General features: G+C 43.5%; 1 protein-coding gene across 2 annotated transcripts in view; it reads right to left on the bottom strand.

The window, feature by feature from the left end:
* Window positions 1-27,821, bottom strand: part of lrch1 (leucine-rich repeats and calponin homology (CH) domain containing 1) — a 117,881-nt gene that overhangs the window by 9,061 nt on the left and 80,999 nt on the right. The window contains exons 11-18 of one of the 2 annotated variants that reach the window (XM_050049651.1): window positions 27,593-27,679; window positions 27,198-27,275; window positions 26,636-26,672; window positions 22,347-22,419; window positions 20,054-20,176; window positions 10,383-10,492; window positions 10,032-10,169; window positions 9,762-9,839 (exon numbers count right to left, since the gene is read on the bottom strand). In XM_050049651.1, coding sequence (XP_049905608.1) covers window positions 9,762-9,839; window positions 10,032-10,169; window positions 10,383-10,492; window positions 20,054-20,176; window positions 22,347-22,419; window positions 26,636-26,672; window positions 27,198-27,275; window positions 27,593-27,679 — 724 coding nt within the window. The remainder of the gene's footprint in view (window positions 1-9,761; window positions 9,840-10,031; window positions 10,170-10,382; window positions 10,493-20,053; window positions 20,177-22,346; window positions 22,420-26,635; window positions 26,673-27,197; window positions 27,276-27,592; window positions 27,680-27,821) is intronic. The other variant, XM_050049652.1, reaches the window with a different exon arrangement.

Genomic DNA, 27,821 nt, shown 5'->3' with positions numbered 1-27,821 from the left:
CACCTTCTCACCACAAACCAACCGCACCAGAGTTCATTTGTAACCAGACTGAGACCACCTCTTCAAGAAGGTCTCAGTCTGGTTGTTTTGGTGCACACCTGAGTGAGATTGCTGTGTTCACACCTGCCCAAACAAACCGCACTTGTTAAATGTTGAACCGTTTCTTTCAGACCTGCAGCTCCTCCAGTTTCCTGCCTCTGCACCTCTGAGATAATCAATGACTGCAGAAGACAGCGTCCCTAAACTGCATTTATTACCTTAGTCTCACAGTCAAATATCATACACAAGTCATAAAAATAATCCTCCTCATACATGAGATCCATTCACATCAGCACAAAGTTAAATAAAAAAATCTGTGCAGAGAATGTGGAAACAACAGAAACTAAATTTACTGCAGGAGTTAATTCACAGAACATGATTAAGTTAAATAATCACATTCATATTAACAGAAATAAACATTATCATCACGACTCACTCATCTTACACTGATCTATGTCATATATCCAGTGCTCTATTTATCATAAATACAAGGCATTTTCATTTTCTGTTTCAAGTACCAGTGGAGACGTTTCTGTGAATTAATCCAGCAGCCAATCAGCTGCTCACATCACCAGGAAAAACTATGTTTTTTAAAGTTGCAGTGGGCACCAGTCCTCAGTTTTTAACCTCCTCTCATCATCACAAACTGAGCGATAATCTACTCCTCTACGTATCAAACTCTCAAACATAAACAGCATAAGAAGATTAACTTTAATATCTAACATCATGAACTCGTCTAGTGTCTATAGCCCTTCAGGAACAGTCACATTGCATATCAGGGTACAGGAGAGTTGTACATTAAAAAAAGCAGGACAAAATAAATTAATTAAGTTTCCAAACATCAAAAAAACAATTTTAAATAATGATTCATATTCAAATTAAGACTTGAAATTACATCTAACTGATTCAAATCATCAATAATTATTATCATATGGCTTCCGTTTGCTCCTCATCACTTTATAATTACCACACATTAAAAAAGATCAAATAGTGTTTGTGCAGCTCGGTGACAGGGAACCACTGTACATCTTCACTCAGGAATCATGTGCTTATTATTCACATCAGTTATTCTGAAACACCATGACGATACTAACTCATCTGACGTCGTCTCTCTGAAACTAAAAGATTGAAAGGCCCAGTGTGTCAGATTTAGGAGGATTCAGTGGCGTCTAGTGCTGATGACTACAGACTGCAACCAGCTGAAACTTCTCCTGGTTAGAATTCTTTCAGCATTCATTGTTCAGGAGGTTTTGTTACGTCCACTCTATGAAATCAGTGTGGGTTGGTTTAAATGCCCTGGATTTGCATGTCTTCGTGGATAAATAATGTTTTAACAAAGAAACAGATTCTTTTAATATGAAAGGTCATGTGCATGTAAACACAGCCACTGCCACTGTAATCTAGGATATGAAGAAATTGTTTATAAAACCATTTAATTTAATATAATACATAACTATGCTGGGAGAGTTTCTGCCTCAAGCGAGGGAGTTCAAGTATCTTGGGGAGCGTGAGATGGATCGGCGGGTTGGTGTGGCTTCTGGAGTGATGCGAGCGCTACGCCAGTCCGTCGTGGTGAAGCGGGAGCAGAGCCAGAAGGCAAAGCTTTCAATTTACTGGTCCATCAACGTCCCAACCCTCACCTATGGTCATGAGCTCTGGGTAGTGACCAAAAGAATGAGATTGCGGATACAGGGGGTGGAAATGAGTTTCCTCTGTGGGGTGTCTGGGCTCAGCCTTAGAGATAAGGTGAGGAGCTCAGACATCCTGAGGGAGCTCGGAGTAGAGCCTCTGCTCCTTCATGTTGAAAGGGGTCAGTTGAGGTGGCTCGGGCATCTGATCAGGATCCTCCTGGGCACCTCCTGTTAGAGGTGTTCTGGGCACGTCCCACTCTTAGGAGGCCGCAGGGCAGACCCAGAACACACTGGAGGGATCACATATCTCATCTGGCATGGAAACGCCTTGGGGTCCCCCAGGAGGAGCTGGAAAGTGTTGCTGGGGAGAGGGACGTCTGGGGTGCTTTACTTGGCCTGCTGCACCTGCGACCCGGCCCCGGATAAGCGGATGAAAATGGATGGACATAACTATGTGTCAACACCCAGTTGTTAGAGTAATAAAAACAAAACACCTTGCCTACAGCGTGTTGTCCACTCCACACCTCCACAGAGTGCTCCAGGGACATTTTTCTGTAGGTAAACGCGGATGTTTGCATCAGCCAGATTCCCTTGTCAAAAATCCAATGGGATTCTTCAACTGGATTTTGGTGAATTGCAGAAAATGAGCTCTGTAGCAAACGTTTACGACACATTTTGTTCAATCCCCAGAAGTAAAAAGCTAACGTTGGGCTATAACCAAACTACACTGCATGATTTAACATCGCCACAACAACAGGGCTGTGAAGCCGTGTTTAGCGTGATGACGTTCAGCAATCTCATTTAGCTACTTGTTGGCAACTGCTTTTTTCAAGACACATTAAAGCTTCAAAATTCATAATGGGGTATTTACTTACATAATTTGTGTCGTAGAACCAAACGTGAACTTGTGTTAACTACAGACCTTATTTCAGACATCTAACCAAAAACACATTAAAAACCCTGTTGACTTTGAGAGGAGGGAACCGTGCTAAAAAAAGGTAAAATGCTAACTAATTTCTGGGTTTCTGGGTTCAGGCTGCTCTCGTAAAACTGCACACTACACACAGGTCCAGTGTGTAGGATTTACTGGTATCCAGTGGTGAGGTTCCAGAGTGTGTGTAGGAGAACTGCGATGACATGAAAACATGAATGTCCCTATCTAGAGCCAGTGTTTGGATTGTCCGTTCTGGGCTATTGTAGGCGGTGCAACATGGTGATCTCCGTAGTTGAGGACCTGCTCCCTATGTAGATATAACAGGCTCATTCTAAGGTAACGAAAACAAAACAATTCTTAATTTCAGGTGATTACACACTAAATAAAATATAGTCCATTTATGCCAATACGTCCTCCTAAATCTGACACACTGGACCTTTAATCTATAAAAACATAAAAAACACGACCACTGAATTTGTTCTGTCACGGAGATGATGTGCCAATTTTTCATTTTCGTTCTTCCATGGTGCTAAAATCCGTGACGGACCAAAGAGTTTTCATGGCTCCACCTTCACCTCTGAGTCCAGCACAGATCGGATTATCCTGCTGAACAGCACGCTGATAAGACATCAGTGACTTCAAGTAACCTGCTGCTCCACACGTCCTGCTCCTGTTTCGACTTTCACTGTCACTTTATTGCAGACACAGAAACGCTTGTGAGCTGATTTCTCCCAAAAGCAGGGGACAAGAAGAGAAAATCAAAGAGTAGAAGGTGAGTAGAGAGAGGGTCATGCTGAGGCTGCATTATTGTCACATGGGATCAGCAGAAGAGTTCAAATATTATAACCTTACTGATCCAACGTAGGATAATTAAAATGTCATGGAAGAAGTATTTTTGGTGTCACTGAGAAATAAATCCCATAATAACGTCCCAACAGATGGTGAAAGTCTGATTCAGTGGTGGAGAATCCTGCAGAGAAAGTTGCTCTTCCAGCATTGGCAACAACTGCCTACACTGCAAGGGAACCCGAAAGAGGAAGATGGACTGATCAGAAAGAGTATGACAATAAACAGGAAAAAAAAAACATGTCAGTATCAGCGAAGTGTTAAACAGATGGAGAGATAGTTTAGTCTTCTGTTAAAAAGAGCCAAAGCCTAACAGCTGCAGCTTCAAGTTCACGTTTATGTAGCTACCGTCACCTAGAGCATCGAATCACAGCGTGTTCTCCACCTCACTCCCCGCCGCTACAGACCACCTCGCCAGCAGCTCCAGGGACTGACTGAGCAACCTAAATCCAGTCAGAGCAAACCCAGTTCCAGGGGACCAGACTCCCCGCCGGATCAGCAAACTTTCTGTTGCTGCCTTTACACAGGTTCGACCCGGCACTGCTGCTGGCAACCAGCCCGCTGTGACATCCAGAGCAGGGGGGTTTGCACAGGCTGAATTTGAGCCACCACAGCCCACGACTGAAGGTCTGTCTCTGGAGCTGCTGCCTGCTCTAGAGCGGTGGTGATATCTGTGGCCAGAGGCATTATGTTTCCGTCCGTCCAATTTCTGTTAACACGGCATCTCAAGAACACCTTGAGGGAATTTCTTGAAATTTGGCAAAAATGTCCACTTTAACTCGAAGATGAACTAATTAGAATTTGGTGGCCAAAGATCAGTGTGACCTTCTGTCTGTCTGATTCTCGTGAACAAGATGTATCAGGAATGCCCTGCTCTTCAAATTTGGCACAAACGTCTATTCGGGCTCAACAATGAACTCATTAAAATTTGATATAAACAAAGATAAACAGCAGTTTCGTTGTATTTTGTCTGAGAAGAGTGACAAATATTTTTATGCTCAACTTTTTTTGGGTGTAGTTGCTCTTAAATGTTTCCTGACGTACGGTCGACGCTGATGAGCTCACAAAAATGAACATTTTCAGATAAGATATTTTTTTTTAGACGCTGATTTTTCCCATGTGACATAAATGCAGCAAAAAACAAAAGGAGTCGTAGCCTGGGCAGAAAGAGGGCGGGGCTGGCAGGTGACTGCGGGGAGGCGGTTGTCACGGTTACGTTAGCTCACTCCAACTATAGGCCACGAACAGCAGAACTAGGCAGAGGATGTGAAGCAGGCTCGAGCCAATAATGTCCCAGATTTGCCAGGCGGGGGGCGGGGTTTGAGTGGTAACAGAAACCAACGAGGGAGTCTCTGACACCCCTGAGGAGGCGGGGTTTGGAGTCGCCGCTTCCTGTTTCCTGTCAGCAGAGGTTGTATCCAAGGCAACCAGCGCCTGAACTGTGGCGCGAACCGGCTGCAGGCGGCACTGGATGATGTCATAGGGCGAACAGAGGGAAGACTGGCGCCCCCATTAGGAAGACGGGAGGAAAAAATGCAGGGAGGGAAGGAGGGACGGAGAAGGAGAGGAGGTGGGAATAAAACAAGGAAGGAAGGAAGAAAGGAAACAAAGGAGGAAAGGGAAAGAGCCAGGGAATGAGAAAGAGGGGGAAACAAGAGAATAAGGGATGAAGGAGATGAGGGAAGAATACGGGGGGAGGAGGGGTGAGGAGGAAACAACGGATGAGAAAAAGAAGAAGGGAAGAAAGGAAAGGAGGAAAGGGAACGAGCCAGGGAATGAGAGAGGGGGGAAATGAGGGATGAAGGAGATGAGGGAAGGATAAGGGGAAATGAAGATGGCACAAAGATGTGAGGAGAAAACAAGGGGATGAGTAAAAGAAGGAGTGAAGAAAGGAAGTGAGGTAGGGCAAAGGGAAAGAGCCAAGGGAACAAGAAATAAGAGGAAACAAGGGATGAAGGTGATGAGGGAAGGATAAGGTGAAAAAAGAGGAAGTGAAGATGGCACAAAGATATGAGGAGGAAATGAGGGGATGAGTAAAAGAGGGGAAAGAAAGGAAACAAGGGAGGAGGAAGGGGAAAAAGTCAATGGGAAATGGGGAAACAAGTGATGAAAGAGATGAGGGAGGGATAAGGGGGGAAGTAGAGGACAGAGATGTAACAAAGATGTGAGGAGGCAACAAGGGGGTGAGTAAAAGAAGGATAGAAGAACGTTGGAGGTGAAGAAGTTGCAGGAGTTAAAAACAGTTAAAAGAAAAGTTCAAGCAAGAGAGAGGAGGTGAAGTTTATATCAAATAAAGGAAGAGATGGAATATAGTAGAAGAGAAGAAGTGAAATATTCTCCAAGGAAAAAACAAGAACGAAACATCAGGGAGATCAGAGGTGAAGAAGAAAACAACAGAAGTTGATGCAATTGAGGAAGCAAGGAGGAAAGAAATAGAGAAAAGAGGAAACAAAACGAAGGTATGAGAGGAAAAAAGAGGAGGAGGATGTGAAGAAAAGGACGGGAAAGAAGGAAACCATCGGACCAAAACCAAAGTTTAGAGGCAGTTTGAAATGAAAACAAAAATGTGAGAAGTGAAAAAACAGTCAACAAAGGGGAGGAGGAGGAGGAGGAGGAGGAGGAGGAGGAGGAGGAAGACGGTGCGATCCAGCCGGAAAGTAAAAAAGAGAAAGAAAAGGCAGGAGGTTAACCAATGGACACAGAGGTCAAAGGTCACAGAGCGTGAGCTGGTGGGATGAGGCGGGAGCAGGCAGGGGGATTACCATGGCAACGAGCGGGGATGCTTACTGAGAGGACGGAGCAAAGTTCTGACCCCTCTCCCAGTAAGCAGGCCGTGATGGAGGAGTGAAGAGGCTGATGGGAGAGCCAGTGCAGCGGGACAGCACGTTAGCACAGAAGCTACTGTTAGCACGTTAGCTCGGAGAAGCTTTCAGCACGTTAGCTTGCAGAAGCGTTGTCAGTAAAAGCATTCAGGCTGCAGGGAGCTGAAGAGTTAGCAAACGTCCACACAGAGGCGGGAGACAGTCAGCAAGCAGCAGCAGCAGCAGAGATGGAGGTCAAAGGTCAACCAGTCAGTTCAGATCAACAGCTCAGAACATGAAGAATCAAAGTGTTTGAACCTTTCTTTGTTTTTATCTCAAAAACACACCAGTTTTTGTAGATGTACGGAAAACAGTAAAAAAAAAAAAGCTACATATTAACGTGATGTTAAAGATGAAACATAAAAATATAAAATAAAAACAAATAAAGTGACATTTTCACATGTAAAGCTGCAGAAGTACCAAATGATCCTGACTAAAATATTATGCTCAAATTTTAAGTCTCAATGATGTGATATCAGATATCCAACATTCCCTGTCCTGGTTCACAGATGACACGAAAAAATAATATCATCAATGACCAGCAATCAGCCTGATTTAATTACCCTCCTCTCTGTAATTGGTGACCCATTGGCTGAGGGAACAGGGTAACCCCGGTTCTCTAAACCGAGTGAGGTATTTCACTATGGGGGAAGCGCCTTCAGGCACGATACTGAGCATGGTTTGAAAGAGAACAATAATTAATTATTATTATTATTATTGTTAATTGGTTAACCCCAGAGATTATTTTTTACCAGTTATACATGTTGGTTTATAAGTTAACTTGCCCCATCGACACGACCTCTTCACTGCAGGGATTTCACGCTGTCTCGCCTTTAAGCTGGTAGCTGATAGCAGTTAGCAGCTAACTCGAAAACGGAGAACAGCAACTGAAAATGTCCACAAACTGGGAAGACAATGAGGTTTAGGAGCTCCTTACCCTCTGAGCAGAGGGCAAGATCATCACCCATATAACACGGACGGTAAATAATTGTTTCTGCCATGTCAATGCCATTGTTAATGTTTATAAAGCGCACTAGTGGACAAGTGTTACATGTCACATCCGTCATGGCTCTTTTGCTTCCTAGATGCCAGTACAGTGGCTAAAATCACAAAATGGAGCAGTTGTTTGGCTCTGTGTCAAAATTAAAAGGTGGTGTAAAGACAGGACTATGGAGCGGCTCTAAAACGCAATCTGTGTAAAAAGGGCTTTTGCTGTCCTTCAGTTTCAAAGTAGTGTTATCACTATGCTGCACTACAACAAAGCTTACAGGGTATTTATGCCACGCTAGTTAGCTAACGTTAGTCGTCACCGCTCTGTATCGTATCACTGGTGGTAACACCGTCCCAACCCATAGTGGTGGAATGATGTTACCAGTGGTGATTTGCAAATGAGTGGCACCGCTGGCTACCTTTCACCGATGAGTTGCTGAGGAAACAATGTGCACCCCCTCTGATCCCCCCCCCAGGTTTCCCTGGTGAGTAAGCAGCTTAATTTGGAGCAGTGAAGCCCCTTTAGCATTGTTAGCTCTGTTAGCTCTATTAGCAGGGTCAGCACAACTTGTGGTGCTACCAAAGTTAACAATGCTAAATGGGTTTTTGCAGCTTTAAGTTAAGCTGCTTTATCGCCCTTTTTGCACTCTGGTTTTAGTTTGGATTACACAAACAAGATCTAACATGAAAAACTGTTGTTCCCATCCTTCTCCACTTCAGTTTACTTCAAGTACTAGTTTGAATATTTGCCACTAGCATCAAGAGCTGCATCCATTATGATGAGCTTTAGATAAGCTGGTAGGTGGAGTTATGTTACCTGTTGACAGAACCATGCTAGCTGTTTTCATCTATTTCCAGTCTTTATGCTAAACTATGCTAAGCTAGACTAAGCTATGCTAAGCATACTAACAGAAGCTTCATATTTAGCATTTAGTCTTCTGTTGCTACATTTCCCAGAATCCACCAGTCACACAAACAGCACCTGGCTGCTCCACCTGCACTGAATCACCATGTTCTCCTTTTACACAGTCTGCATGCCAACACACCTCATGTGTTACGCACAGCCACAGATTGGTTTTCCAAAGGAGTCAGATCTAAACTTTTATATCTGTAGTTTCTCACACACACACACACACACACACACACACACACAACACAGAGCTCTGTTTCAGACTTGGATGGACTCCTGTTGTGATGGAGTAAGCTGAAGCCACAGGCAGCGATGACAGCGATGATGATTCAGCGTTAAATGTCGACATTAACGACCTTGTTTAAAAGCGATGAGAACAAAAAGGAGGCAGGTCGGAACATTAAACCAGTCCCAGGAGGATGCTGAGAGATTCTCAAGTTTTAATCTAGAGACAGAAACAGAATTTGAATCGCACCAGACTTCAGATTCTGATTGTAAAAATTAAGTCTCCAGGCTTCATTTAAAAAAGTCCTGTAAATTAGTTATAAATGTAATATAAAGTGTTGATATCTGTTGACAAAAAAGATGACAAAAAGCTTGAGAACGAATCATCAGCTTTCCTCCCAGAGCTGGTTCACAGCTTAGTGTCGTCATCAGTGTCCTGCAAAAATCCTCAGTTTCACTTTTCACCTCGCCTACTCACAGAAATCAGAAATGTTGGCTTGTTATTTATGTTTAATATGTTTTTTTTCTCAGACCCAGAGAATGTTTTTTTGCAGGACACCTTCACAGTTTATATATACTTTATATTTTGTGTTCATCTGATCAACAATCAATCAACTGAAGCCAAAACATGTTGATGACCAAGTTAACTGTCGGATTTTGGGGGAAGTTTCTCTGATGAACTGGGGGTGCTTTCAGCTCAGAGGTTTCAGAGTGTCCTTCAGCAGCAGTGGGGCTGCCCAGTTTGTTTATCAGTTATACTGGTTATGCTAGAGGACCACCACTTTCCATAGATCAATAAACTAGCAGTAAACAACAAACTGGGTTCAGACCAGCTGCATCGATTCATCATTTATAAACTCAGCCGTTTTAATGCATCGATCCTTTACAACAGTGGTTTTCAAAGTCTGAGACTGTTGGGAAGCGGTGCGCCCCCTTGTGTCCAGAAACGCCCCTTTGAACACATACCATAACTTCCTGTCGTACCCCTCCTTTAACTGTTCCTGCTGGGGACGGCACCTCAGATTGAAAACCTCTGCTCTACAGGAAATGAGTGAATCAAATTGCTTTTGCTTCAACAGTTGTTAATTCAACAAGTCAAAGCACAATAATCAATTCAATATTAATAACTCTTTAGGATGGAAAGCTGAAATTGGTGCAAAGTCTGAAGTCTTCATGTTTGGTGTCAGTTCAGAATATTTATGTGAGGAAGGTTTTCAGAGGAGATGAGCAGAAACTTGAAATCGACCCCCAGTTCAGAGAGATGAGCATCCTGCGGTCGGAGCACTAACAGGGTGGGGGCTGTAGTTACTGTATAAGTGTCTTACCTCTGGGACACCGATCTTTCTGCAGGCGTCCAGGAAGTTCTCCACATTTCTCCGACACTTTGCCATGCTGAGTTTGGGCTGGAAGTCACACAGAGACGCATTAATACAGCAATGATTTTCTTTTTTTTTTAGAATATTGTAGGAGTGACTTTTTTGAAGAGGCTATCGCAGAAAAGTTGAGATCAGAAATATAATCAGAAGCTCTGGACTGTTATATTTTAAACACTCTGGTGTCAGTGTATCACGCCAGACGTCAGGCCTGAGACGTACCACTGCAGGCGAGGGGACGTGGATGCTGCCGACAGAGCGCGGGCGAATGTGATTGGCCAGATGGCAGAGCACGACGCCGTCCATCAGAGACGATCCGAGGTCTTCAGGAAGGACGACCTTCAGTCTGCTCTCGATGCTCTGAGGAGGAAACACCAACACAAACAGGTGTGTGAGTACGATAAACCAGATAAACCAGAGAGAAGAATCTTAAGGACTGCTTTGTCCCAGTTGTTCCAGTTAGTTTATAGTCATGCCTGACTGAGCTGATGGACAGAACTACCAAAACTGTTTATATTAATTTAATCCCAAACACACTGATGATGAGTAAACGGTGAGGAAAGTGTGTCTCACGTCTCGCAGTTGCTCCATCAGCTCCAGCTCCTCTCGCAGCTGCTCCATCTTTCTCCTCATGGTGAACTGAGGATCGACAGACTCCAGACTCTTGTGGCTGCGCAGGAACACTGCAGCAAACAAGAGGAAGAGGAGGAAGACGAGACGCCATGTTAGACTGAGCTGCAACACATTTACCTTTACACAGTTACACAGTCAGGGTCCGTACACATTAGAGGAACCACAAAAAGATCTCTAAAACAAACAAGACGGATCAGGCAGTGACAATTCTCTGACTTCTGAGGAGGGAAAAAGAGTTTCACCAGTCAATCGGAATCCTAGAGGTTCACATCAGAAAAGAGCCGCTTAAATTACAGCTACAGAAACACAAACACACACAGACCTCTCTAAAGTATCTGAGTTCGTACTTACAGCCTGATGTTTTTATAAATGAGATGATTTCAGTTAATAACCTTCAGTATCATCAGGCTGACTCACTGATCAGTATATTGGAGAAACATCATATTTAAACAATCCAAATATCTCTCCTAAAGCCCCAAAGTGATTTATTTAAAGTGTTCAGATACTAAAATGTCAATTTAACATTCGCTAAGTCCAGCTTGTCCAGGATGATATAGTTTGTGCTGCTGTCGAACTGTATCACTGTACAAATAAGCATGTCTGCAGTGAGCAGCAGCTGGATACAGAACAACAGAGTGTGTAACCGACTTACTGTTGGTCCACATCTGCGCTCAGACACTCAGTGACACAGAAAAAGCCTTTCTGCCATAAAAGATGCAGAGAGCTTATGTAAGCTCAACATTCACACGCTCTCATGCAGCTCAGTGCACTTTTAGCTCCGGCTTTGTTACAGGAGCGCTCATGTGGAGGGAGTTCATCGCTCCAGTTTTTTGTTCATATAAATCATTTTAGAAACCTCCATCCATCCATCCATCCATCCATCCATTTTTATCCACTTATCCAGGGCCGGGTCGCGGGGGCAGTGGGCCAAGCAAAGCACCCCAGACGTCCCTCTCCCCAGCAACACCTTCCAGCTCCTCCTTGGGGACCCAAAGGTGTTCCCAGGCCAGATGAAATATGTAATCCCTCCAGTGTGTTCTGGGTCTGCCCCGGGGCCTCCTACTAGTAGGACTTGCCCAGAATACCTCTAATAGGAGGCACCCAGGGGGCAGCCTTGATTAGATGCCTGAACTACCTCAGTTTACACCTTTCGGCGCAAAGGAGCAGCGGCTCCACTCCGAGCTCCCTCCAGATGTCTGAGCTCCTCACCCTATCTCTAAAGCTGAGCCCAGACACCCCACGGAAAAGACTCATTTGAGCCTTAATATGGTGGAGGGGCAAAGTGGTCCCAGGGGAGGGGCCAGACTAAGAGCGATTAAAGAAGACCTTGAAATTCGGACACTGTGTACCTCACATTTCTTGTCTGACAGGTGCTATACAAATAAAGTTTATTATTATTATTGTTACTCTTATTATTATTACTGCCAAATATGAAATCATGTCATCTGCACTTAGAACCTCAGATGGTATTTAGAAGTGTTTTTTATTTAATGACCTTGGCCATAAAGGCCTCCTTCAAGTTAGAGTCAAAGGTGCAGGTTAGCTCTACAACTGACACCTCTTTGGACTTTTTATTAACCACTACAACATCTGGTGTATTGACAGACAGAAGTGAAAAAGTACCTGGATTACTGTTATAAAGATGAAACATGGAAGGTTTGACAAAGGAATGTCTGTTCATTCTCACTGACGGTGAAAAAAAGGTTTGATATATCCTTTGTTATTAGTTCCATTCTTTGGTCATGACGTGCTATGTACTCAGACACGTACACACACAGCTGAAGAGTGAATCATTCACCTCCTCAGTGTCCTATTTTATACACTCATAAATCTGCCTTTTACAGCTAAATGAGCCTGAACACAGCTCTCGTCTGTATCTGTGTAGTTCCACTGAGTGGCCACAAGGGGGAGCTACAGCCTCTCAACATTGGCTCTATCGTCTGTTGTGAGGAGCAGAGCACAGGAAGTCTGCAGGATGTGACTGGTTTCAACACTGTGAGCATCCTCATCTAACAACACTCACATTCAAACATCCAGAAATTCTTCCCTAAAGAAAAATGTTTCATCAGATATTTACTCATAAATCTGCATTTCCTTCCAGTCGTAATTAATCAGCTGCTTGATAACCTGCACTGTATCCAGCAGGTGGCAAATAAAATAAATGATATCAGTAGATATACTCGGTGGTGCAGGGGGAAATAAATTGCAGTGGGTTGGTGTGAAATGTAATTCTGACCCAGCAGAAGGAGAGAAGTGATAACGTGCACCTGCAGGTATTTTTATCGCGTCAGGTTCAGTGCGATGGTCTCGAGAAGTGTGAACAGAGAGCTCAGGTAATGACTTGTTTGTTTGACTCGGATAATCCTGAGTGACGTGCTCCCTCTGTGGGGCACACACAGAGAGGGGAAGATATTATGGAGGGCAAATAGTTTTATCTCTCTAGTTTCATCTTCTAGGTCAAGTCATTTTACAAGCTGCTGAACGCCCCCTCCTCCTCCTCCTCTTCATCCTTTTCTTCCTCCTCTCTAAATGTCTCTCTGCCATCTGAACAGTTTGAGCCTGCAGCATCTTGTTTCTGTGTCTCCTCCTCTGATGGTTATTAAAAGGTTTCGGAGGATATTTTTAAAACCTGCGTGAGTGCTGTGGCTCTCTGTGTCGTCTTTTTCACAAAGTATTCCCAGCAGCTCGCTCAACGTAGGAACCTGCTTCTATTACAAGACCAATCAGTCAGTAGGAAAACAGACATGTCTCTCCCTCTGGAGTTAACATTCATCATCATCCTGCAGTTTGTTAAAGTGAAACAGCACAGAGGCAAATCATCTCTCGAGCTGTTAACTAGTGGTGACGCGGAGTTTAGGTTCTTTCCACACCGTCACAGTCCAACCCTACATGACACTGAAGTACAACAAACCACTCCTGCCCACACTGAGCTTCTCTGACGCCTCAAGCTTCCCGCACCTTCTTCACAACAAATTCAAGGACTTTCCAGGCCCAATTCCCTAAAATTCAAGGACCAAACGCAGCACAGTTTGAGACACAGATCAAAAATAATTATTGTTACAACACTCACAGCTCACAGACAAAAGTTAAAAACAGAGAGAGGCTTGAACGTGTAAACATTCAGTTATGCTTTGTTACAGTAGCCTCTTTTACACTAGTTGTTAAAGGCGGGAATTTTACATCACTACTCTGCCTTGTCGTTCTGTAGAAAAGGTACGATCACGGAATGGGTGGACAGAGCTGTCTCGCCTTTAAGCCGACATCGGAGGTGATAACAGCACTGAAACAATGGCTGTGTAACAGGGACAGCTGGCAGGATGGGATGGGTGTGACATTTTGATGACGTGTTAGGAGATTTAAAAAGAAGCTGATAGCAGTTAGCGGCTAACTCAAACAAGAACTGAAAATAGTGAAAACAGTGAGGTCCAGGAGCTCCGAGCAGAGGAAGAGATCAGCCACCATATCACAGAGACGATAAATGAATGTTACTGACATGTTATGCCGTTGTTATTGTCTATAAAGCCTTGCTGACGCGTATGTTATACGCCATGCTAGAAGCTGGCGCTGTTATGTTACATGTGATGCCCATCACGTCTCTTTTGATTCCGCCATGCCAGCATGCTCTCTGTGTAAAAAGGGCTGCTGGCTCTAGATCAGGCCATCTGTGACACAAACTGATTTCATGTGTGACACAGGATGTGTTCTGCTGGTGAAGAAGTTACTGTTTGTTATCTAATAATAATAATAATACAGACTTTCACTGTTATCTAACACAGCCTTTTCCAGTATAAACCATCTCTTTGTTGCCATGGTTACTGCCTGGTGCCGCAGATGCTACAGCGACACCTTGACACACACACACACACACACACACACACACACACACACACACAGAGCCTTCACCTCTCTCTCTACGCTACAGTTAACAGATAACATCTCTGTGTGTGAGAGAGAGAGACGAGTTCTCACAGTGTTTGTTTCTGTCCTGAGATCTGCAGACGGATCAAAGCGCTGCCACTGAAGTCACACTGTGAGAATAATAAAGAGTTAAATATATCTAAGAGAATATACACAAAAGATGTATAGGACTAATTGTTTATTATTTGGACTACATCTAGTTTTACACAAACAAAGATGACAGGAGCATGCTGACAGCCTGTTGCAGCAGCTCTGCTTTTTTCTGCCAAATTACTATTGGACTCATTATTTCTGCTCATATTTTATTTTATTATGGACAGACTTTAACATGAAAGGAGAAGAGAGATGACATGCAGCAGAGGGCCACAGGCTGGAATTGAACCCTCACCCGCTGCAGCAAGGACACTGCCTTTGTACATGGGACGCCCACTCTACCCACTGAGCCGCTGGGTGCCTGTGATTAATAGTCTTACCTCAATGTAATTCGAGGAGTAGCCTTGGAAACAAGATTCATTGCAAAATGCTTTTCTTTCCTCAGTCTCACTGCAGTAACAGTGCACACATGAAATAAAAATAAATAACTCAAAGTTGTTGCCGAGGGGAAACTTTACACTAAAACCACCTGATCAGAACTGAGCAGTGATTCAATCTCTTGTTTTAAAAACTTTATTTCTGCAGGGAAACAACCTGCGTCACTTTCACATTTCTGTTCTCAGTTCCTGCTGTCGGCTGGAGAGAATGAAGCCTGTTCAAGGTGGGAAAGTCACACTGTTACACCACCTCGCTGTTCTTTTTAAAAAGGTATGAAATAGGAGGACGGAGTTGTCTCAACTTCAAGCCGGCAGTGGAGGTAGTGACAGTGCTTAATCAACATCTGTATAAAAGGGACAGACGGCAGGACGGGTGTGACATTTTAATAACGTGTTACGTGTGCGACCCACCAAGTTTGGAGATTGGAAATTTAAAAGTAGCTAATAGCAGTTAGCAGCTAACTCGAAAAAGAAGAACAGTGGCTGGAAATGGTGGCACAAAATTGAGGAGACGATGAGGTCCAGGAGCTCCTTACCCTCCGAGCAGAGGATGAGATCAGCTGCCATATAGAGCCGGGACACACCAAACAAGTGCCAACAAAAGCCCCCTGCTGGTCGCCTGACGTCAACGTGTCTCAACCAAAAAAGTTGCTCATGACCATACTGCAAAGATGACAGCCGATGGCCAACCAGCATGTATGTTCTGTGCCTGTGTGAGAGGAGATAGCTCTCCACACTAGCACACGGCAGTCGTCATTCACCATTCAAAAAGGTAAACTTGAAGACCGTCTGGATGCTAGTTAGCCAGTTAGCACGTTAACAACACAATCCAATATTAACAGAACAGAGCATATCTACTGTGCGCCAGTGAACAATAACACAAACCATCAGGAAACGTTTCTGTTAAAGAGCTCAGTGGCTAAAGAAAAATAATCTTACGTTACGAAACAAGTTTGCTTTGGTCTCACTTCCTTTTGACTTTAGCTCTTTGTTTACTTTCCTCATTTCTGGTTCTCTTCTCGTGCGCGGACCTGGACTGCCAGTCAGAGTGGTTGCACTCAATGACGGGCCCTGCCATGGCTGAATCAACATGCTAAAAAGTCAATGGGGGCCGATGACAGGCAATGATGCAACTAGGGCAACAGACGCTCATCGATGGCCCAACACTGACCGACAGTAGATCGTCAGCTTGGTGTGTCAGGGCCTTAACAGAGACGGCGAATGATTGTTATTGGTATGTTTCGCATAAAGCACTGCTGACACGCATGTTATATGCCACACCAAAGGCAAAAGTGTCAGAACTTTTTTCCTTCAAAAATGCCAGCATGCTGTCTAAAATTACACAGTGGACGAGCATGGTGCCGCTGTTGTTACGTTCTGTGTAACAATGCAAAGACAGCATAAAGAAAAGACTTGTTACTGGCTCTGTAGCGTGACCTCTGTGTATAAAGGGCTAGAGATTAGCATCAAGCGCTCAGCGGTTATTATAGTCATTAAAGGATTGACTCATCCAAATCACAAAATGCTGGTTTTGATCCATGCAGATAGTTTAGATATTGTCACCTCGTCCATCTCATCTCTCCAGAAACACTGTCCCAGCGGTTGAACATTAACCTCACTGTATAATAACTGTACTAATGTGAGTGTGGGTTCATGTGTTTTGTACTTTGAGAAGTTTGTTACAGAATTTTGTTGCATTAAATTGGGTCTCCGTTCACCTTCACTGCAGCAGGAACGACAACTATGTTTAATGATCTTAAAATCAACTCGTGACCTCCTGTCAACACGTGGAGCCTGTTCACAGGGCGGACACCCATCAGATACACTACTGTTACACCACACACACACACACACACACACACACACACACACACACACACACACAGAGGGTGTTGATTGGTTGTTAATGAGGTCAGGAGCAGTAATGATGTTTAGTGTGTCAGTCCCTGGTGATGTCACCCTCCCCGAGGCCTGAACCCATTATAGACCATTAGTCATAATGTTATCACACTAACACACAACCGCTCATGTACAAACACAGTTTCTGTTCTTATCACTGTAACAGCCAACAGCCAGATCCTCTGAAACTAACACGATCCATGAAATGAGCTCGTCTCGTTACTGTGGCAACTCTCAACAAACTGAGAAACTTTACAGCCACACTGCATTCGGAGTGGTCGACAGTGGACTCCTACGTCTGGCCCATGTCTGGTCCGACCTCGCCCACTTCAGGCCAGTCACAACCATTTATCCTAAATGGTTTGACATGATAACTGATAACTTACAGAGCCTTTACACTCTATACAGAATATTCAATGATGCCATTTTTAGCTTGTGCACCCTCTTACAGGAGGCACTAAGGCAAGCATAAACCTGTGTGCCTCTGGACCTTGTGTCCAGAGGCATCTTGATCCACACCCTTTGATAACAACCCTTGGAAATTGAAAATGAGCAGAGAGGTTCCAGACTACCTCACATTAAGGAACTGGTCTGGCGATGTCAGACTATTAGACCCCAGCGCTGTAAATGATTATATTATTATGGGTTTACTGCTGCCTTCGGACCTCACGTGAAAATGAAGCCCAGATTTAATGTGCTGTTGTTATAAAAGTGAACTCAAAGAGTCTCCGAAGGTTTGTGAGAGTTGTGTTAACATTCAGAAGTTCTTGTTGCTGTGAGAGTGTGAACACTTTAACAGCCCACAGTCGCTGCTGACTTCCTGCAACATATCAGAGCCTTTTATGGACCAACTGACTGTAACGCAGCTCGCCTCGGGGAGAGGACACACACACATACACACACACGGCTGTGATCCATCTAAAATCTTGGACTCAGTTCCGGTGGAAGTAGGATACTCCTTTAGGGACCATTATCTAACACTTAAAATATAGGAGCTAAAAATACACACACATACACACTAATGTGCACAGACAGAACCCAGACCCATTCATATTGCAGATGCTATGTGCGTGCGCACACACACACAAACACACACACTTTTGGAGAGACATCAAACAACCCTAATATGGCCTCTGGTAGTCGATAGTTACATCTGCAGCTCACGTCGCACAGACAGAAGACAACACGTGTGCTAAAACTACTGCTCTTCTGAAACCTCGACCAAACCGATGGCGAGAAATAAAACAACAACAGTGACAACAGAACTCAGGACGCCACTGAGACTTTGATTATACTGCACGACTTGTGTTAGAGTATAGAAACAGACATTTTGATATAGCTTTGCTGTTGTTAAACGTGGACTCCTATGACTTCAGTTCGTCAAGAATTTTCTCAGCTTTTGGATTCTTTGTCCACAGTGCTGGCCCGTTGCATTGGCAGTACAGGTGAATGCTAAGGGCACCATCACCCATAGGCGACACTGCAAATGGGGGAAGAAAAGAAAATCTAAATGTTTTTCTTTTACTATTTTAAAATGACAAAAGCTCTTTGGTGCTTACTGCAACAACCAACAGGTCACGAAAGTTGCACTGATTTACATTGTGACGTGTTCAAGCCCTATTCAGTAAAAATTATTAAAGTATTGGAGGAAGGTAAATTATAACGTTCTCATGATGTGTTCAATGTCATCTTGTAAAGCACTATAAAATAGATATTAGAGAGGGAATTATGGTGCTTATTTTTCAAAGCTGTTTTTGATGTGAAAGATTGTAATGTTAAAGGTTGTTTCATAAATGTGTATTACTGAACTGACCCTAGGGGGTCGCCTAGGGCACCAAACGTGCTCGGCCCACCACTGTTTGTCCACCATGGAGGCATGCGAGAAATTTTCTTCCCAATTGTAACGTAACACAGAGTGAGTAATTATATCATTGTGTCCTTTGGGGGGTGAAGTGTTCCTTTAAAATAGACAAACTAAAACTTGTTCTGTATGATTGACGTTACTGATGTATTCATTTCACATCCAGGGAATGTATCAGTGTATCCAGGTGAGTCATCCACTGTAGAAAGTTAAGACAAATCAAAATTTCAAGGCAACAATAAAACTTTTGTTGAAGCCAAAAGTTTCCCCCTTTAAATACTGATAATTTATACGTATGAGTCCCAACAAATTGTGCAATGGATTCATGTCAATGTACTGTATATAAGTTGGCTTCTTTTACAGTGTTGAATATGGATAATTTTAGGCCTTCCAAGACTCCTCCTACACACACTGTATATGCTCCTCTGCAGAATCACACATTTTGGTGAGCTTCAAAGTCTGTGTGTGTGTAACCACACTGCTGTAGTAATTAACACACACAGACACACACACACACACACACACACACACACACACACACACACACACGCTGAATCTAAGTTCTGCCATGTGCATCCACAGCCACCACACGCACACAAATGAAGACGGAGATGAAAGTAGTGTGTGGTCACGCTTCTCTTTGATCAGTGTCTGCTGCTACCACACACACACACACACACACACACAGTAGTAATCTAATACACCCCAACATGTGGTCTGAGGCAGAGAAAACACAGCGGCAGTCGACTCCAAATGAAATCAAACTTGTCGTGCTGTCAGTTCACGCCAGAGGAAGGTGCTGGTGAGTCACCATGGTGACAGAAATGAACCCACAACCAATCACTGTAACTCTGTAAGCGACCAGAGACGCTTTAAGTCTCTGTGTGAAGATTGTTGGAATATCATGGAGGAGTTAAAACGACAAAGCCACTGAAACCATAAAATCTTCTTAGATTTTGTCTTAGAACCAGGAAACACTTAGATATTCTGTGTTTCCTGGTTTTAAAGGCTGCATCACAGTGACGTGATGTAATTTTCTGATCTCAGACCATTCTAGCTGTTCTATTATTTGCTTTGAGAGTGGCATCAATATGAACATCTAATTCTCAACAAGAAAGCAAATGAGTGTATTTCCCAAAATGTTTCCCAAATCATTCCTTTAAGTGGCTGCAGAAACTGGTCGTCAAAGAAAACAAAGGTTAGACAGAGAAAAAACAAACAGAGCTGAGTGTGAAACAGGTGAAAAACTTTCTACCTGATGACACAAAGAAATGAGCGATAGACTCTGAATCTAAAAAAGTGTTGGTGGAGAAAGAGAAGCTGTCATCAGACACCTGAGCCCAGGTGATCCGACTCATGTGATCAGCCTCCAAGGCTGGTTAGTTTAAAGAGGGAGGACCTACCGCGGCTGTGCATGCCTCCGTCGTCATGGCTACGAGGCGTATCTCTATGGAGGGGCGAGGCCTGTGAGAGGAGGGAGGGGGCAAGACAGGAAGGAGGGGGCGAGCAGGGCAGCGAGGGCGGGGCTACAACCAGGAGGTGGGAGTGGTCAGGAAGACGCAGGAAGTGGGCGTGGAAGTGTGTAGTGCAGGAAGGTGGGGCACCAATGGTGAATCAAGTACAGCAAGGCAAAGATCATTCCACGAAAAAACACCACCCCGAAAACACCGACATCACCGGGAGAGAGGTCCCGAAAACGTTGTTTGTTGAAGAATAAAAACAGGGAGGTCGACAGGAGGCAGATATCGATACAAAAGACGCACATGCAGGAAGGTCAGATTAGGTGATTTCCACATTTAAAGTCATGCAGCAGATCAGTGACAGGAGACATGAAAAACATCAGAGGAGGAAGACGTGTAAAAGGGGAGACGACAACACAAAACAGCACAAAAACAAAATAAAGATTAGTGGCAGTTCACAGTACAGATCACCTCCACATGCTGTTAGCATCATGTTAGCTTCATCAGCAGTTAGCAACATTTCACACACTGTAACAGTTAGCAAACAGAGGCTGGATGGTTGCTAGCTCTACAAAAGAAAAAGTAAAAAGCATGGGACTGAAGTTTGCTATGATTCTACGGACAGAGCAGACGAGCAGTGACCATGAAGCTGCTTTGGCACACATGTAATGTTATAGTGTTCAGCTGGCTCTGATCCTGGAGGGTCACATTCATATCACAGTCCTTTCCTTGGATCATCAAAGACACTTATCAGGTGCTTCATTAAATGTGTTAAAAAATGCAAGTACACTGATTGGTAGGGAATCTTCTTAGTGACGTTTAAAGGCCACTGATGGAGAGTAACTAAAGTACTTAAAGCTGGTGAAGGCTGTTTTACTTTGGTGTCATTGTTAAAAAAAATCCTATAATAACTTTAAACTAAACTAAATAAAACGTGTCAATAACGGCAAAGCACTTCAGAGATGGAGAGAAAATGTTGCTAACAGTTTGGCTTCTGCTAACCGGAGCATCTCCATGTGCACTGCAATGTACATAAGGCTAGCATAGTGTCAGCTAACAAAGCTACAAAAAACAGTACAACAGCTAGAAACAAAAACATATGACTGGTTTACATTTAACTGTGTCACTGGAGCGCTGAAAGAAATCCGAATCTGGCTCAGCTTTGATTTGTAGCCCTTCGCGCCTGTCAACAGCGACAGATGTCAGGTGTCAGGTGTCAGTTTGCACCTACATGTTAATGGCTTCCGTTGACAAGAGCTTGTAGCCTGTTGATGTGGTGTGAACACAGCTAAAGGCTCACGACTGTGGCTTCAGGTTCACGTTTAAATAGCAAACGTTAGTTAGAACCTTGAATCACGGTGTGTCGTCCAACTCACACCCCGTCTCTACAGACCACCTTGCCGGGAGGAGAGCACCCAGCCAGCTCAAAGCCCAGCTCCAACAGACCGCACACTCCCTGCCGGATCGGCAAACTTTCTGTTGCTGCTGTTACAAAGGTTAGACTAGGTGCTGCTGATAGCCACCAGCCTGCCGTGACACCACGCACTAGGGGGTTTGTGCCGTCCATACTTGAGCTGCTACAGTGGCCGACTGAAGGTCTGTCTCCCGAGCTGCTGCCTGCTCTCCTCCCGGGGAAGCAGTCTACAGTGGCGGGGTACAAGGCGGAGGGACTGTGGGGTGGCTAGCAGCTAGTTCATGTCTCATTTGTGGTCTCATTGAGAGAGAGTGGGGCAAGGAGGAGCTGAAAGACTGAGCTGTGTACATGAAATAGGATAAAAAAAATCAGTGTATGGGAAACACTGGGTTACTGTATAAAGCGCATGCAAATGCCTGTTTGTCTGGTGGGAGGGGCTTAAGACAGAGAGGAGGGTGTATTTCCAAAGTCTGCTTTTTTCTGTTTTGGTTTTTCGAGATTTCTGCCTTCACCAGCTTTAAGTACAGTTCTGAGGTATGTGGACTTTACTTGAGTATTTCCATTTTCTGCAACCTCATATTCAATCACTCATAAATCTTAAACAATTATCAGTTATTTTCTGCTGCTTAGATTGAAATGCTGATTAAAATCACATCAAGATTTTTTCCCAGACGTCCCTCAGGTCATTTCAACAGGTACAGCAAAGCACCACAATCCAACTGGAGCTACACACTGTTCTCACAGTCACACTGTTCAGTGAATCAACCTATGGTTCTGGTACTCCAGGTATCTGACCCGCCCTCTCATCCCAGATCCACTCACCTGATCGGGGCTTCAGTCCAAACACGGGGCTGGAGAAGGATGGAGGTCCGCCGGCTGGAGATCTGTCATGTCGCTGCAGCAACAGAAATGAAATCAACGTGGTTAAGGCCTCAGTCTAATCAACACACAATTAATGCAAGTATACTAATTGAACAGATGCTGGATATTCTGAGTCCTGTGCTTCATGTGGAAGATGTTTGCAAAGACACACAAAATAACAAACGACTCCACAGAGAAATAAGAACATAGAAACACATGTGATGAGTTCAGGGACCTAAAGTTAACCACCAACTTGTCTCACAGACAGCAGCACTTCACTGTATCCTCCGTCTGTCTTTAAGCATCATTCAGCTTCTATAAGCAGCAGACTGATTCAGAGTCGGCACTCGCTGAGAGACTCCTTCAGGATTTAAGTGGTAAAGATTTTTGCAAAGTCTGTGTGATTGAAGTTAATTTAAAAATGATCCTGCAGGGAAATCCTCAGACTAGTTCCTCTGCAAAGGAACAACAAGTAGAGCCGATACAGCTGTTGGTAAATCCTGCAGCTCTGCCTCATAAACATATTAAGATTTAATCATGATGCAGGCAGAATGGAGATAACGATAAAGCTTATAACTACCAGGTAGAAATGCAAAGGCCTGTGATAACGAGTCAAGATACAGATCACAGGTTAACAGCACTTGGAAATGAAGGAATTCAGGGATTCAGTGTCTTGCTCAAAGACACTTCAGAACGGCAGAATAGTTTCTTTAAGCTTTCTCCAAAACAAACTGACTGAGGTCAACAAAGAGCTGTCTGTCCTCACTGCTGTCCTTTTGTTTCTTTAAATGCAGAAGTCAGCTGGTTTGGATCCTCCACCCAGTGTGTGTGTGCTGCTAGTTTTGTGTGTTTTCTCCTGACAGTCTGACATACAGTTTATCTGTGTTTGTTGGTTTCCTTCGGAGCATTGTTAGAGCAGTCTGTGGAGACAAAGCGATGTTGTTCTCCTCGTTTCTAAACCTACGCTCTCTTCACTCTGTTTGCTTCTGTGAAACACTGACGACTCAGTTTGACGCTGCTGAGCTGTGATGTTTGTTTTTTTTTTGCTTCATTTCCATCGCAGGAGAACAATGACATTTATCTCATGTTTATGTGTTAATTACAGAACTTTAGCACGTGGTTAGCCTAGCTTAGCATAAAGACTGGGGGCAGGGGGAAACAGCTAGCCTGGCTCTGTCCTTAAGTGAAACTTTAAGGGCCTTTATAAATGCCATAAAGTGCATGTCACCAGTGCATTTAAGGTGCCTCTAACTCCACTTTTGCTAGTTAAATGGTGCATAATCTGGACACTAAGTGAGGCACAAGGCGCAAAGGGGTTGATTTTAGTTTCTTAAGTGTGTTTTTGGGTGTAACGTGATTTCAACCAATCAGTGTCATCTCCATTTCTTTTAAAAGCCAGGTATGCCTGCACCAGGCACACTTATGGCGGACTGGGGAAATTGGAGCAGTGCGTAGTTTCTTGCTGAGAGTAAAGCAGTCAGAGCAGTGATGTCACTGTAGTTCATATCATGCAACATTTAAGCAGCAAAACTAAAAACTCAAGTTACAAGCTTGACAGAGGAAACAGACCCTCACGGACATGGGTAGATGATGACTTTAATGTCGCATAGGACCCTCGCAGACACTGAAACTTTGAACTGTCCTTCATGTGGAATCGAACAGCAGCTCTGCTCTGCTCTCTGCTACGTTCACATTTTACAGAACATCATTAATATTTTCCTCATTAATGACTGATCATTTTCAGCCAGTGTACACGCTTTGTGAACCAGCCTATGTAGGTGCATCTTTCTATCTGAATTATGCGCTCTTTAAATCGCAGGAGAATACTTTATTATTCTGACTTAAGTCCAGGGTTTTGTTGGTCAATGCTGCAATGGTTGTCTGCTGCCTCAAAATCGCAACAACGCTCCTGACCACACTTCATTTTAAGACCAAGATGCCCATGAGCACACAGATGGGCACAAGTACTTCAACAACATGGGCACTGGCCATGAAAATGACAACGGTTTCGGTCTGAAACTACCAATGACTGTTGCACTGTGCACCGCAGCTATAAGATAGGGCCCTAAAACTGCAGTTCTTTTAATGGCCACTCAAGGCTGGCTCAAAAATAGAGTCAGTCCCCACAGACCCTACTGTTAAAATGCCCAACTATATGTGCTGTAATTATTTCTCAAAATGCTGATCTGAGTCTTTATTTTTAGTTATCAGTGCAGCATGAGGTTACCACTGAGAACACACTGTTTACCATGAAGTTACAGTATTTGGGGATGAAACACAAGGCTACAAGACACAATAAAAAACAAAACTTTATAATTGGCATGAACTCAATAAAGTTACTTAAATCTTATCGTCAGACAGTGCTGGTTGCTTATGAAACAAACAAGACACTGACTGACATCACAAATCAGCCACTGCAGATGAACTCTTCACACACTGACATGCAAGACAGGAAACTCTCAATTCACCAGCCACCGGTTTACTAAAATCGACTTTATTCAAACACGTGTTGTTTCTCAAGAAGTCAGAGTGACTGGTGAAACGTTTGGACTCACGTGTAGCGATAAATAAACATGTTCTCACCCTGTTCACATGTGTGACCTGCTGCCAGATGAGATGAGACACATGTGAAAGCTCAGCGTGGTTTATTCGCTCACAGCAAACAGACACACAGGAAACAGACGCTCAGTTTACTGGACTGAGGACAGGTCACTCTGAGGGGCGGGACAGAGCCTACTAGAGCTGCAACCATTACTCGATTAATCGATAAGTCGATAGACAGTCTATAGATAATTGACTGACAATGATTCTGATTTGAATTTGATGTTTTTCTTTGTCAAACGTTACAATAAACTTAATAGCTTTTGTTTTTAGGACTGTTGGAAAGATAAAACATAACATTTAAGGACGTCACCTTGGACACTGGGAAATTGAGCAGGGTGAGAAAATAATAGTCAGATTAATCAATAATGGAAATATTGGTCAGTTGCAGCCCTAGAGCCTACATCCAGTGGTTTGGTGCTCCCTTTACCTTGATTGACATTTGCCACTCATACTCCCGGCATGCAAGCTGGGCCTCAAACCTGGCCTTCTCTAGAATCATCTGTCTCTTCTTCTGGAACTCATAGCCACCCTCCTCCATGTGCTGCTACGGAACGCATCAAACGTTTAGGCTTAATTTACCTTAAATAGGTGCTTTATCACTCACATACTTATAGGCTTTAAATTTCCAAAGACAAAAACACAACAGGACGGATCACTATCACGTGACTGAGCCTGTCTAGGAAAATGAATTTACAGGGCTCAACAATAAGAATTCTCAGGGCAAGTAGATGCCACGTTGGGCGAGTAAATCTAGGGTTGAAAATAATTAAACACGTTGTTGCTTTCTTCTGTCTTGATGGAAGTACTTCAGGAGTACGCCAACTTGAGCCCTTTTCAACTCTGCTGAGTGTTGCATATGAGCAGTACTGATCGGGCACTCACAAGAAAATGGCGGCGGGTAAAGACAAAGTTTACGAGCACAAGCAAGCATTTCAGTTAACTTGGAAACAGGAGTTTAATTTGGAAGCCTTAGAGAATGTGAGCGAAACTACCACAAGTTTGAGAGCTAGGCAGATTAAACTGGGCTGTTTTAATTTAACTTTAGTTTTTGTTGGTATTTGATAATGGTTAATAAATAAAACTGTTTGTATCAAGGCAAGTAAAAATTGACTCCGAGAGAAGAGAAGATTTCTGACCTATTTGCCTGATGAGGCGTTGATCCCTGATTTAAGTTGACAGCAGCGACTAGTGACGTTAAAACTACTACGTACAGGTTTCAAAATATCTACGTTTTGCGCTCTCCAGTGATAGCATGAAAGAAGAAGCCTACACCAGACAGAAATGGTCAAACATTGAATAAATCTGAGTTTGTTGAATCAGTTTGAGGATCCCTTCAGGCTCTGCTAAATGTTGGCAGGCATTTGTAATTTTTTGGACCGTTTATAGGCTAAAAATTGATCAACTGTTGTTATTGTTTCTCTGTAAATTGCTGATCTAGAAATTTTACTTTTCACACCAAACTCACTGGAAGTCTCTTCAGATAAAAGCATCACCCTGACTGGAGTTCAATATAACATATAAGTGCTGTTATTCACTTTCACGTTACAGTAAGATGTCAATCAAATATCATCCTGTACGCTGACGACAACATGTTGTTTTGTGGTGAGTCTCAACTCAAAGTTAGGAAAAGTTTCTGCACACTTTACCTTTGGTGTGGTGATGCCGTCATCGCTGTCCTGCCCACTGAGGAGAAAGAGAGAGATAAATAGGGAATTAAAAATAAAAGATACATTTTGCAGACACAGCAGACAGAAATCTGACACGTTGACCTACATGCAGACATTTGCAAAAACACACCACAAACACACGTATAAAAGTTTATCTTTTAACGTTCATACTTTTATTTTAAATCTAAAACAGGAGTCAGTGATTGGTGACACTCGGGTTGAATACTGGGAATTAAGATCCTGGCATGTCCTGGAAAAGTCAGACAGAGGATGGAGGACTGACACCAAAGACAAACTATGAAAGATGCCTTAAAGATTTATCTAAGTGTTTGTAGACAGTTTAAGGTGTAGATTCACTAGCAGCTGACAGAGCCTGAAACATCAGCACTGTTGCTATGGCTACCTACCTACAGTTTAATATAGCTGTAGACTTAAACAGTGATAAACACTGGTTGTACAGTTTTAGCAGACAGCTGCCAGCCAAACAGAAATCAGTACTGTCCATGACCACATTATGAAATCAATGAACACAGAGTCTTACTTGAGTGACTCCTCCACTGTGACCATCTCCACCGGGTAGAGCTGAACTCCAGACAGATCGTCCTGCTCCGCATTCACTCTGATAAACACAAGAAATGTGTCATTAAACAAACTTATTTCATTCGGAAATTTTGAAAAGCATCACCCATGATTGTTTGATGCCAGTTAAAATACAAAAACTCAAGGTTTTCAGCTTCAGGGTCATTTTAGATTTTAAGCAGTTAAATCTTGTTAATTCACTGATGTATCACCTCTGTAGGAGAAAGTATTTTATTGTTCCCTCTGTTGACACATCCTTGATTACAACGGTCCATGAACCATGAACAGAACTGGATCGAGACCAGAAGCTCAGGGGATTCAGGGGAAAAGACGTATATGTGATGTTCTGGTTCTCACCTGCTGGGGTCCTGCAGCAGCTCCACAGCCTCCTTCAGCTGGTTGATCATGTCGATGTGGAGCTCTGTGCCCCCTGTGACCTTTGACCTGTGACCATGAAGACATGTAAATATCACAGTGGCACTCAACTAGCAAGAAGGACACAAGTCAGACACAGGAAAGAGGTTATATCCACTTTAACTTGCTTAAAATGCTGAAACTGTTCTTGTTCCGCTTTGTTCCAGTTTTC

This window comes from Epinephelus moara, chromosome 7, assembly GCF_006386435.1.
Source record: "Epinephelus moara isolate mb chromosome 7, YSFRI_EMoa_1.0, whole genome shotgun sequence".
NCBI lineage: Eukaryota > Metazoa > Chordata > Actinopteri > Perciformes > Serranidae > Epinephelus > Epinephelus moara.
Note: the sequence above shows the minus strand (reverse complement) of the source record. Positions and strands in the feature narration are given on the sequence as shown.